Below are 13,470 nucleotides of genomic sequence, written 5' to 3' on the forward strand. Positions count from 1 at the left end.
CAACGTCTGTTGATGAATCAACGGATATTGCGAAGTGTGGAGGACGAATTATAAAACCAAAGTTTAATTCTTCCGGACTTCCGGAAGTTAGTATAAACCATGTGCTGAGAGACATGCAAGCTAAAAACAAACAAACAAACAAACAAAGCAAAAATGCAGCGCATGTGGAGAAAGTGTCCTGCAAAAAGAACGCAAGCTCGGCATGGCTAACCCTGTGCGGGACTGTGTTTCTTGATTGTTCGGAACAGTTTTGAAAACAACCCTATACACAATTAAAGATGTTTTGGGAAAATTCATAAATTATATATATATATATATATATATATATATATATATATATATTATATATATACATATATTATATATATATATATATATATATATACAGATATATTTCAACAATTTTTCGGGATAATTTCCCCCTAATTTACAGCCCTTAAATATACCCCTTTTCCTGAAAAATAGGGAACACGCAAGCGATCCAGATGACTACCCGAGTGGGCGGAGGTAGACTGTCTGTGATTCAATCATAAATCTAATTGCACACTTCAGTCTGCATACCTTTTGACAATACATCGTATGTATAATGCAAGATTATTTTTGTTTTTATGTGTTGTTTTATATCTTTCAATCATGCAATAAACAGTCGAATGGAATTATTGTGGTATTGAGTACAAGTCCAGATGCGCCCAAATATACTAAGTACGTTATCCTAGAAAAGTAAGACCAAGGAGGTTTAAGAGCTGGAGTTCCCACTGGCTGTAATTATTTAAACAGTTTTCAGATTTCTATTGATGTACACACACAAAAAAAATCACAGGTACATTTTTTTTGTGCCTTGGATGGTCGATGTTCGACTCCGCCGTCTAATGAGCAATCTGAAGATTCATTTTGAACGTTCACATGATTTTGGCCACATTTTGGTTATTTTTTATTGAATGAAATGAAACTTTGCTTTATGATAAAGCATGTAAAACAAAAGTCAATCTCGTCCAAAAACTTGTGCAAGAGTGTAAATCAGAACTATACCATGTGAAAATGTTTAAAACTGTACCATCCTCGAAATCCGGTTTTATCGCTTCCCATTTAATTTCCACAAATGAAACTAATATTGAATAATCTTCAAGTGTAATTCTTTATGGATAGATATATAAGATAAGTGCCCGGGTATGCCCAGTCGAGTAATTTTCATCTTTATTTCAGCATTTTTTTTTTTTTTGCGCAATTTGTATTCGCGCATCCTCGTGTCTGTACCACCTACCTTCCATAAGAAGGGATAGCGGACAGTAATTACCATCACAAAGCCACATCTTTCTTAGAAAGTGGCTGGTGATTATGCAAAGAGACATGAGTCAATTGTCTTCCTATTTGCATATGCAGATCCAGTTTGGTACATCTAGCAAAGCAATGAAGACGGTTGTGACTCCATGCTCTTGAACCTCCTTGGTAAGACCAGAGACAGCACGTAATGTACATTGTTATTTCAGTGAAATAAAATTTTCGAAAATTTTAATCCCTCAAGGATTCCTGACGGCAGCTATCAAGGACCCTGCAGCAACGACATCCGCTATGACATCCGACATGATGTCGACAAGACGTATGAGTCACGTGATACTGGCTCTTCTCGTTGTGAGGTACTAATGTCTAATTTAAAGTCCATTATGTTGCATAATAATAAAAAAGAATTCGATATTCTTTGCTCTTGAACCTAGACTATTAGAAGGTTTGTAAGCTGTGCCATGTGCTTTAAATCACATGTGATGTTGTGGATACGTTTCATGCCAATGTAATGAACATTGTCGCAACTATTTCTTTAATTGATAATCGAGCGAGGGGATACAATCAAGTCACATGTCACTGACAGGGCATTGTCATGGTTTGAGTCCTATTTGAATGATAGGAAACAGAGGGTTCAGGTCGATTCCAGTATGTCCAAGGAGTTTGATGTACCCTGGGGTGTGCCCCAAGGCTCCTGCCTGGGTCCCCTTCTCTATACTTTGTATGCTAGTAGGTTGTTCCATGAAATCCAACACAATTTCCCAGAAGTAATATGTCATGCCTATGCGGATGATACACAGCTGTACATATCTGTTTCACCTACTGCAGCAGATGAGAATCTGTGTCCATTATAGACCGATGTATTGTGCATCTTGACAAATGGTTATTATCCAACAATCTTCTACTTAATGATAAGAAAACCGAATTTGTAATATGTGGCACTCAACAGCAAGTTTCAAAATTTGGCACTGAAAGCCTGAAAGTGATTGATGTTAATATTTACCCTGTTGATTCTGCACGGAATCTGGGAGTGTGGTTTGATTCACGCCTAGCTTTTGACAGACATATCTCTGTAGTATATAAAAATTCATTTTATCATTTGTTTAATATTGCACATATTCGGAAGCATTTGACACGGGAAAGTACTGAAAAAGTCATCCATGCGTTTGTCACAAGCAGAGTGGATTATTGTAACAGTTTGTTTTATGACTTACCTGATAATCAATTAGGTAAACTACAAAGGGCGCAAAATGCATGTGCTAGACTAGTTTGTAATTCTCCTCGTTTTTTCTCATTGTAGTCCATTACTACGTGCATTACATTGGTTGCCTGTAAAGCAGAGAATCATATTTAAAACTCTGCTAATTGTATATAGAGCTATTCATGGTACAGCACCAGTGTACATACAGGAACTTGTAGAGTTAAAAACATCATTTCAAATATTTTATCATCTTCCAAGTTCACGGGATCAAACATTATTGAAATATCCATCGGGGAAATCAAAAGTTACTCTTGGTGACATGGCATTTTTGTACGCTGCCCCAAAATTATGGAATAATCTCCCTTTGTTTGTAAGACAAGCAGTTACAATTAATGAGTTTAAAGCCAGGTTAAAAAGTCATCTCTTGAAGTAATGTATTTTCTGTTTGAATTTCTTGTATGCATGTCATTTTGTAATGCGCAGTAGAGTATATTATCAAAGTAGCTGCGCAATATGAATGTCCTTTATTATTATTATTATTATTATTATTATTATTATTGTTATCATTATTATATGAATTATCACAACGAGAGTTTCTGACAAATTGTTCATGCTGTTTATCGGGTTTTCATTTCTATTCCATCTCATCTCTTCACTCTCATGAAGAAGTAAGTTCGCAAGTTTGTTAGAGTCTTGAAACTTTACTAAATTATCGAACAGAAGCCAATTACATACAATCTGATAGAAACAATCACAAAAATTCTTACTCTCTGAGATAATTATTGCAAGGAAAACAAAAGACAAATATTAAAGATAACAACCAAAAGAACAGGCTAATCTAATCCATTTGGGTTTTTTTCCCCCAGGCCCCTGGTGTGCAACTGTCATGTTTACCGTTTATGGGCCATTCTCAGATTAAGTGTTCAATTCCATGTGAGTAAAACCGAAAAATCAACCACAAAGTAATACATTCAAAGATGTGTTTTCGGAAACTTCAAAACTGGTCAAATACGAAACAAAAAGTGGAACATTCTAAATGATGGCCATTCATTGAGTAAAAATGAATTGAAATAGAGCATCATATATGATTTTTGATCACCAATCAGATACGTTACCGCAAATTTACATGTTGTAATGGACTCCTAACTCTGAATTGAATTTATTGTTTTGATCCAATTTCTGTTCAGGAAAAGACATCTGTCCCCCCTAAAGATATTGGGGTTTTTAAAGAGGTAAAGATGTTGCCATCCCTTGCTAATTGGTAGAAATTATTTCTGTGTGGTAGGTTGAAATATGCTTTTTGCTGAAATGAAATATAACCTTAAGATTGACTTTGTATTTTTTGCAAATTTCGCTTACAAATAAAGTTTCGAATCCCACAAATCATGCAAAGGGAACGATCCGACCTGGAAATTCCACAGGAAACAAATATGAATTGCTTTCCTGGGGAAATAACTATTGAAAAACATTGAATCACCTTTGGTAACGTATCTGGTAAAATATAAGTAATAATTTTAGTTGTGTATGAATTAATAAATATCACCTGTTTAATCATTTACCTCATAAATTGATGTATAAAATGAATTATGTAAGCCCAAATTAACCATTTTAAACATTGTACGTAATATTTAAACTATGAAATGTGGTGGAAAAGAGCCCTAAATGTGAAAGCTGAGTTCTTCATTCACAGAATATTCTCATCTTACGTCTGAATGTGTTTATCCATCTGACTATAAATATTCATTAAGTTTTGATGGATAATGCAAACAAGGTTGAAAAAAATATATTTTTGCAGGCACTTAGAAGGAAGTAGGTACAGTCTCTATGAACTCGATATGCTAAACAGTTGTTTGACCTATGGTAACGTATTTGGCTCATCCCTTTTAATGAAAATGAATAAATAATTGTTCAACTTATCAATGAATCTTGAGTAGTTCTTCATATGTTGAAAAACACTAGAATAAATATGCAACAGAACACTGAAACTTTTCTCGGAAGCGTTTCATAAACTACTTTTTACTCTTTCAAAGTTTGGTAACGTATCTGGCGTACCGTAAATGAATCTGTCGGTGAAGTTACAGAGCAATTTCTGCTGAATATTCTTCATTTGAACATAACTTTAATTTTTTATGGAAGCGTCATTCTATGCAGAATTGTTTTATGAACACTTTGTTTTACATAACATTATTTGTCACCGTGGGTGCCCTGAATTATACGTAACGTATCTGCTAAATCTGAAAAGCAAAAAACTGATATGCTGAATCTTAGCTTCGTCTTGTAAAATAAACGTTCAAAGTTGTTGCATAGAATATGAAAGTGGCTGGGTTTTATAGAATAGAACTTTGGAGTTTATGAGCACACAACGATTTGTTTGTAAAAACATTTACAATTTCTTTTCAGCATTTTGATTATGTGGTAACGTATCTGTCGGAAAACTTGGCATTAAGTTGTGAGACACTGACGCACAAAGAAAAATCATGTGGAAGTGTTGCTCTTTTTCACCTCTCTGTCCTTTTGGTGTAAGAATATAATCCTGAGGTCCAACAAAACGAAGCATGTACTGTGTGGGGATGAATTTTGACCAGATTTGATCCCCAGAAAGCACAAGACCAATGAGCAAAATTCGGTCACGTATCTGGGGTAACGTATCTGTGGTAACGTATATGGTCGATCATAGTATTATGAGAGCGATATCTACCAAATATTTCTCACTTGTACTAAACTTTAATGTTGAATCGATGCGTCATTCCGAGGAGTAATGTATAATATACAATTTGTCTGACATTGCAATGTCTGTCGCCGTTGGTGGCGTGAAAAGTATGTAACGTATCTGTCCAAATAAAAGTGTAGAAAACCGATATTTCAAACATTGTACCGTATTCTCAATAAAGAGCTGTTGCACAAAAAATCTAAGTACTTGCTGTGTATGAAGTATATCCTCAGGGTTTCATATACACAGGGTCATTGCATAGTCTTGTTATTTTCGCAATGCTGTAACACTAAAGAAACTGGTAACGTATCTGGCGGTGAATTTGGCGACAGGTTTCAAAAGGCTATAAAAAAGAAGTCAATAAAAATTTTGGAACATTTTGAGTATTGTGATTAGCACATATGATATGCTCATCGTCCATGAAAATGATATTTGGAAAGTATGTTTGTGGACGGAGAGGAGCAATAAAACATAATTCTGAAATAGCCGGCGACACTGCGTTTTGGGGGTCTTAACGAAGTTTAACAGCAAAATTTTATACAAAAAGGCAGACAACCGCATTTGATCGTGTTTATTTTTAACAAATAAAGTCCTCGTGATATATTATAAACATTTAAATAGTATCTAATAGGTTTCAGGGAACCGCAAACTGTCATGGAATGTCGGCGACACCAAAATTCCGTATTTGAACGCTTTTACTGAGAATGGGCCTTATATCTGATATCTTTTGTTCATATTTCCATTCAAATCTTCATAGAATACAAGTTCATCGAAAGATCAGAAAATAATCTTCCATCGATGATGGATACACCAAGGCAACAATTCATCCAGAGCTTGCATAATGGCTAAGCATTTCGCATTCCCAATATCTAACATGTCTAATTATATTTTCAGGGTTTTTTTTTTTTTTTTTGATAATCAAACTTGAAAGATTCAATAATGTAAAGGACTAGATTAAAGAGATGTAAATTATTAATAAACTCGGTTACAAACAAGGTTTCGTACTGCAGATCAGACAAATCTTGGTGCTGTAGTGGATGATCGACGTATATGGGCTATAAGGTGCATATTGTTTGGACTTGCATTTACTGTCCTAAGTACTGACGGTCTTTATACGGCTTAGTTTCATAGTAATTTATTTATACTTACAACTCACTGCTCTCTATCAGTCCGCCATAATTGTATCGTAACTAATAAATAAAATTAATTTTTTGCCCCAGTTAAAAGAAAAGGTATGTTAAAATACGTTTAAGGCACGTTTAGTTTCAAAGTGTTGTTCACATCATTAACACAAGGGATATCTTTCAGACAATATCCAAACTGTATTCACTCTACTCATTCAAACTGTACTCACAAAATATGTCAGGATATGTCCGTGAAATGGATAAACTGTACCCGTGTTGACATCCTGTAAGTACTTCGGCTGAATTGCACTCCGCTTCCTTCATAATCACAATCGAGATAAATGAGATCGTTCGAAATCCAGAGGCGGATCCAGGAAATCCGCAACGGGGGGGGGGGGGGGGATTATTCTGTGTCACTTCCAGGTTTAATCACCCGACAAGCCAAAAAAAAAAAATACCTTAACAGGTATTTTATCGTACCACTTCCGGGTTTCATCAGCTGACAAAAAAGGGGGCTTTACCGCAATTTTCATTTTTGTTTGTTTCTTTTATTTGAAAAAATTAAAGGGGCGCCCCCTCCTTGATCAGAAACTGGAAATCCCTTTATTTTGTGTGTGTTCAGTGTTCGAGATTCCTATGTATAGTTCGTGAAGTCCATATGAATATAGCTTCTTAGAGGTTACAACAGTAACGGCCAATGGCATAAATGGGGGGGGGGGGAGGCAAACATATCGTTCCCCCCCCCCCCATGTTTCCCGAGATGTGAAAATTTTTCTTCTTTTTTTTTTAATAGAAAACGGTCCAAATATTTCACCTAAAGTGTGCACCACATTGTTACATTTCAAATGTGAAAATACAAAGTCTCCTTCCCACACTCTCCCCCGCAATACACTTTTTAGATTGACAGATTTCCTGATATTGCATTAAAAAAGGTGAAAGCGGTGTAATCTTATCATATTCTCTCTGCAGCCATGTTGCGAAGGAAACGAGGAGCCAGAACTGCGGGGGTATGATTGATTCCGGGTCAGGTGTCATCCGTTCCCCTGGATTTCCTGGTCCATATCCGCCTTCATCATCTTGTGAATGGATCATCCGAACTTTGGACAGATTTCGGGTTCGCCTGCGGTTCGATACCCGTGATTGCCTGTGAGTGAAAAACCACTATAAGTCTAGTACCAGTACATAACTAGTGTCATCTGTATTCAAGTTACCCTTATAAATACTGGCGATATACAATGTACATCAAATTCATTGTATAAATGACATAACGGAAAAGACTGGAATGACCGAAACAAATTTACGATTATGGTGACTGTACATATTGCTGTACATACAATACAATATAAATCCTTAGCTACATGCGTTGTGTGTCAAACATGCACACAAGATTTTATCTCTTTATTTCATGAAAACTACAGCGTCATACTAGTAAATCATCATTTTGTATACATCTGTATAGGGCACTGTGGCATAATGGATAAAACTCTTCATTTTCGTTTCGATAAAAGCACACGCTCCCTTCTTCCCTGCTCATCACTTTTCCTGCATAGCTCGTTTGTTTGTTTCTTTTTCTTCAGTGGATTACATTGGGGCAGTTTTGCTCTGGAGTTTAGATGACTTTGGAATTTAAAGGATCAATGAAGCAAAGACAGATCATGATTGAGATTATTTCATAGCGTCACGACATATATTACTCCGGAGATGTGGAGAAAGTTGATCATAGTATTACGTATTACGTATAAGTTCAAAAGTCAAGCCAAAGAACTCACCTTCCCACTGCGTGCATTCTAAAAGTTTTCATGGAGAAGTAGGGGACTTCTGATAATCCACATAAATGCAGCACTTTCGAATATTTCTGAATAGTGTGTCACACAAATTGTTGGTGTAATGGAATTGTTCTTATGTCCTGAACAACAGAGGTTCCTCTTTGGAGATCTTCGATGGCCTTGGATCTATCGGCACGCATCGAATCGGCGAATACTGCAACACACAGCCACCTAGTTCATTAGATTCCAATGGCAGGTTTCTGACCATCAAATTCACTGCTAGTCAATCTCAAACCAACAGAGCTGGTTTTGATATCTCATTCCTGTCAAGTAAGTTTGTATGTTGTTATGTAAAGGCTTTCACTGATTTTACTCTCGGTAGAGATCGACACCACCCTACTGGAAAAAACACAGCATCCCACAGCACTTTAACGCTCGAAATTAACAGTGTGAAGATAATATCACACTGTGGTGTGGATTTCACAGATTAATGCTTTGTTTCACACAGTGAATTGATAACTCACATTGTGTTTACTCTGTCAAAACGCTCGACTTTAATAATGTGAAAAGATTTCACACTGTGTCCACACTGTGTTCACACTGCGTTCACAGTGTTTCTCACACTGTGGTACACTGTATTCTTTCCAGCAGCGCAATGGCCAAAATGTCATCAATCTACACTTGGATATGAAAAGCTAAGTCATTGCGATTGCATATCTGGGTTTTCTTTCTTTTCACTGTCATACAAAATTGACGAAACAAAAGGGGGAAATAAGGGTTTGAGTACTCATTACTCAATTTAATGCTAATGTGTATGTAGTAGCGGCCCAAGTGAAATATCCACAATGCGATGTGATTTATCAAAATACTTCGAGTTCACTATTTTTGTTCTGTGATGGACGCTGGAATCAGCTAACATACCATGAATTGGATGGTTGGTCGTTGTCTTTATTAGCACACGGAGGAGAATGATTTTTCTTTCAGGTGCATCTTTGGTGTAACGAGCATCTTCCGCAACTTGTATTCAGGCGATCCCATCACACGCCTAGCTCTCACTCCCTGATGGGGCAAAGCTTATATGCGCTATTTCGATGTCACAGTCAATGTGAAATTTTCCATATGTGTGCGTCTTAATTGCGTTTTCTTTTAAATACTAATATAGGATATCAGGTGATTTTTATACATTAAACCAAAGAGAGGACAGCAATTACAGTGATTCATTAGACAGAATATGAAAGTTGGCAAATTCAAAACATTCACGTTTGTTATGTTAGTCTGCAAATCAAACACGGTCATTTGCAGTGCATGTGCGTTCAGCATATACAGGCCCTGCTGGTGAAAGAGACTGTAGTTCCTCCTCCAGGTACAGTAAAGCTTAGTTTGGTTTCGTTTAGTTTATTTCAGTAATTATTTTTTCTTTCTCATGGATATAAAGTAACGAAGTATGCAAGGAAAGCATAGCGGATACAAATCAAAATATAGGAATTGTCAATTTCGTACTCTGCTTTCCCTAAAACATAGGCCGACAGCACAGCAGCAATATTGGATATACTAATTTACAATAAAAAAGATAAGTAAACGAGGATGGAAACAATACAGGAGACCGCCGTCAAAAGTGGAGATAATTGCCTTGGATGGTGCCAATAATTTCATACCATAATCATCACTATATGCTGTTACAATATATTGTAACGATATGAAATCCGTAATACCTTCCAGCCGATATTTTATACATCAGCGTGCAGGTAAAAGCTGGTAATTAAGTGAACTTTAGAATCCTAACATGGACGGATGTTTTCTGATTCCCTATCTGATAATGAAATGACATCCAAAGTGAACATTAGAATCATGATATGGAGGGATGTTTCTGGTTCCCTATATCAAGATTCATAGGCATATTCCTTACTTCACCTGTGATATTGGCACTACGCGATTTTGGCTGGTTACCAGTTTCTTTTGGCTCCAGCGAGTATCGTCAAATTTCGAGGTTGATTTTCGTGTGTGTGTATGTGTGTGTATGTGTGTGTGTGTGTGTGTTATAAGCCTTGATGATTTTTATTTCTTTTCTCTGAGCTAATTGCACACAAGTTGGATGCTGGTGAAATTTAAACAAACAAAAAAAAATCGGTTTGTGTGTGTTTGCGATTTTGGCTGGTTACCAGTTTCTTTTGGCTCCAGCGAGCATCGTCGAGTTTCGAGGTTAATTTTCGTGTGTGTGTGTGTGTGTGTGTCTGTGTCTGTGTGTGTGTTTTACTGTGTTATAAAGCATTGATGATTTTTATTTCTTTTCTCTGAGCTAATTGCACACAAGTTGGATACTGGTGAAATTAAAAAAAAAAAAATCATTTGTGTGTGTTTGTGTGTGTTGTTTTTCTATGTACACAGTAATGCCAGAGTGAGAAAGACATTTGTGGCGCTTGCCATTATAGTAACATCAGGGAGTTATTTTGACCTCTATCTCGACACTACATCAAGCACTATACAATGTACCTGCAGCAGGCATATTTGCCATGTTACATCATGCAGTTATGCAGACTGGCTACAACATTCCATGATGGTATTCAGTTAAAATTACTTTTGCCTCTTTGCAGTTGATGACGTAGTTGGCTCCAGAGTCCTGTGGTCGGAGGTGAATGCTGCAACGGGTCTTGCCCGTATCAACAGCCTCGGGACCGACCCGACGGAGCTCATCCAACCCGACGGCACGGTAATCTCATCTGTGTCTACCACGTTCTTCTACAGGGTGCCCACAGGAAACTGGACCTCTGTTAACATAAACTATGGGAAGCACGAAGTCTTGTGGCACGCGGAAAATCTTGGGATCATAGTTACAGGTAGGGCCCTAAATAGGGTTCTGGGACGGGGACAAGCTCTGTTATTCTTGTTTAATCTCTCGCTTTTGCGAATCCGTGCAAGATGAAGAATCATATCATACTGCTGTCTCACTCTCGGACAATTCCAGTGTGATAGTGCATGCCAGCTAGGGCTCGAACCTTTAGACGCTTTACTAAAATACCTAAATGAAATTGTTGTCTTACAAATTTTATCTTTAGGCCTGAAAGTATAAAGCCTAATTTGATTATTATTCATCAACGTAGGTAAACCATAGAAAAACTAAGAGACATATGACTTAAATTTCATTAACTCTTGTCCGAGTATCATGAATTTACTCTTCTCATGAAAGTCGACGTAAACATATGAAGTGGAATTTCTCTCATGCCTTATTTTGCTACATCGCTTAAAGGCACACTGGGAAGGACCAGCAATGCAGCCCGCGCGTATTTCGCATGGACGTCACGAACGGTGTACGGGATCGCCACTGATTGGTTAACAGGCAACGTGTACTGGACGGACGCGGCATACGATTGGATCATGGTGTGTAGCGCGGACGGTGCAAAGATGACCATTGTAATCGACGATGGTCTAGACTTGCCGACAGGAATCGCGCTTCACCCGTCTCGTGGGTAATGTACCAGCCGTTTCTTGAATTATTTTTTTAGCTATATCTACGACATAATAAATTAATCAGTCGTGTATTTTCAATTTCATCAGTTAAAATGATAAGGGTAAATAAGTTGTAATGGGGCGCTAACTCTCGTTTTAGTTGAGGCCGACATTGCTGTTTCTCGATGTCCCGTGTTAGTTTCATGTGCCTCTCACACTAGGTGTTACAGCTCAACATTTAAAAATTAAGGTTCTTTGATGCACGATCGAAATTTCGTCTTTATTTACTCTCATGATTTTTATCAGTGTGGGAAATTTCCACCTTTTTTTCTCTTCATTAAAATCTTTATCTTTGTATTTGTCAGTCTAACACTGATGAATTTCTACCTGACACAAAATTTCTGATTCGATCGCAAAAGGTTTTCCGATAATGTATGGTAATATATTAAATGACATTTTAACTTCTGTGCATTTAACTAAAATCTGTTTACAAGGTCAGCAAGAGAAGACTTTGCTGGGCTTTTTCTAAATTCTGACCAGCATATTTTTGTTGTTTTGCACGCAGACTTATGTTCTGGGCTGACGCTGGCTCACAGCCTAAATTGGAACGAAGTACGCTAGCCGGCGATAACCGGATTGAACTGATTACGACTGACATTCACCGCCCTTATGGGATCGCCATTGACCACGACACAAATCTGTACGTTCGTTAAAATATTACCTTTGAGAAGTTTGTCCAAATAGCCTATGGGACACCAGGCAAATGATATCGTAAAATAGCAATTGAAAATGCTTCATTCCGAACATGACAGTAAGATGATTAAAATATGTCAATTTGATCGAAACAAGTCAAAAGACCTTATATCATCATTTGAATTGAAAAGGCATTTTATCTATTTATACTCAATATTCTTACCAAATACATTACAACATGATGCTTCATAGCAATACACAATCATATTTTCCCTACGAAAAGAAATCATTGCGAGTTTGCTTCTTAAACATTAGTGAATAATGAATTATATTATTCTTCCTTCATTAATTTTGTATTCTGAGATTTTAAAAAAAAAAATCTCCCATACTTTTGATTCAACTGTGTTACATTGTTGATCCGTCACATTTCTCGTGAACGCGTGGCCATATTTTTTATCTGTTTTGTTATGAATTTGTAAGGGAGATGTATCATTGGGCATTCATTTTTTTAATTCCTGTTGGTTTGTCATTAAAAACAACGCTCCCATTGCACTATTCTGACTTTCAAACCCCAGACAAATATATCCCCACACATTTCATAAGTCTAATGAAATTATAGATATCTGATACAGAATGGTCCGCAGTGCATTCACGTCAAAACGAAGATTTTCAGTTTTAGTTTGTTTTAATTGGTAACTTAATTTTATGAAGAAAAAGTAAAAGTATTAAAAAGTACCATCTCTATCAACAATTACAAATAGAATGGAAGTGCATGCATTTAAAACCATCTTACCCTGAACGTCACCTTCACACAGCGTCTACTGGGTTGATGCTGACCCGTCTAATAACCGCGTGGAAGTGTGTGACTTCAATGGACAGAACCGCCGACGACTGCTCGAGACGAATGGAGACAATCGCTTCCATGGCGTCGCCTTGTTTGAGGTAATAAGCCAGACCTATATACTGACACCCATGCGTAAAAGGGCGCTCTCCACCAACTGTAAAAACCTGTCCTTCAGAGAGAATTAAAGACATGAATAAAGGAGAAATATTGAGGTCAAAGAATATACATGTACATTACTAAAAGCAATGGTATAATAAATGTATAACACTGGTATTCATGGGCTATCAATTTGAATTTTGCCGTATACAAAAACAAGCGTTAGGTAAAGTCGGTATCTTATTGGCATGGAGGCTAGATGACGACCTGGTGGCGACTCGAGCCTCGCTGGTTGCAGAGACGTCCCTGCGACT

At 37.1% G+C, this 13,470-nt stretch overlaps 1 protein-coding gene across 1 annotated transcript in view; it reads left to right on the top strand.

Moving 5' to 3' along the window:
• The first annotated feature begins 1,569 nt into the window (after nt 1-1,569).
• The window catches only part of LOC140242944 (uncharacterized), a 56,498-nt gene continuing 44,597 nt past the window's right edge, over nt 1,570-13,470 (top strand). Inside the window, exons 1-7 of the mRNA XM_072322691.1 lie at nt 1,570-1,634; nt 7,283-7,459; nt 8,231-8,409; nt 10,671-10,913; nt 11,324-11,543; nt 12,089-12,223; nt 13,032-13,158. Of these exons, the coding sequence (XP_072178792.1) occupies nt 1,570-1,634; nt 7,283-7,459; nt 8,231-8,409; nt 10,671-10,913; nt 11,324-11,543; nt 12,089-12,223; nt 13,032-13,158 (1,146 nt within the window). The remainder of the gene's footprint in view (nt 1,635-7,282; nt 7,460-8,230; nt 8,410-10,670; nt 10,914-11,323; nt 11,544-12,088; nt 12,224-13,031; nt 13,159-13,470) is intronic.

Source organism: Diadema setosum, chromosome 2 (genome assembly GCF_964275005.1).
Source record: "Diadema setosum chromosome 2, eeDiaSeto1, whole genome shotgun sequence".
Classification (NCBI taxonomy): Eukaryota; Metazoa; Echinodermata; class Echinoidea; order Diadematoida; family Diadematidae; genus Diadema; species Diadema setosum.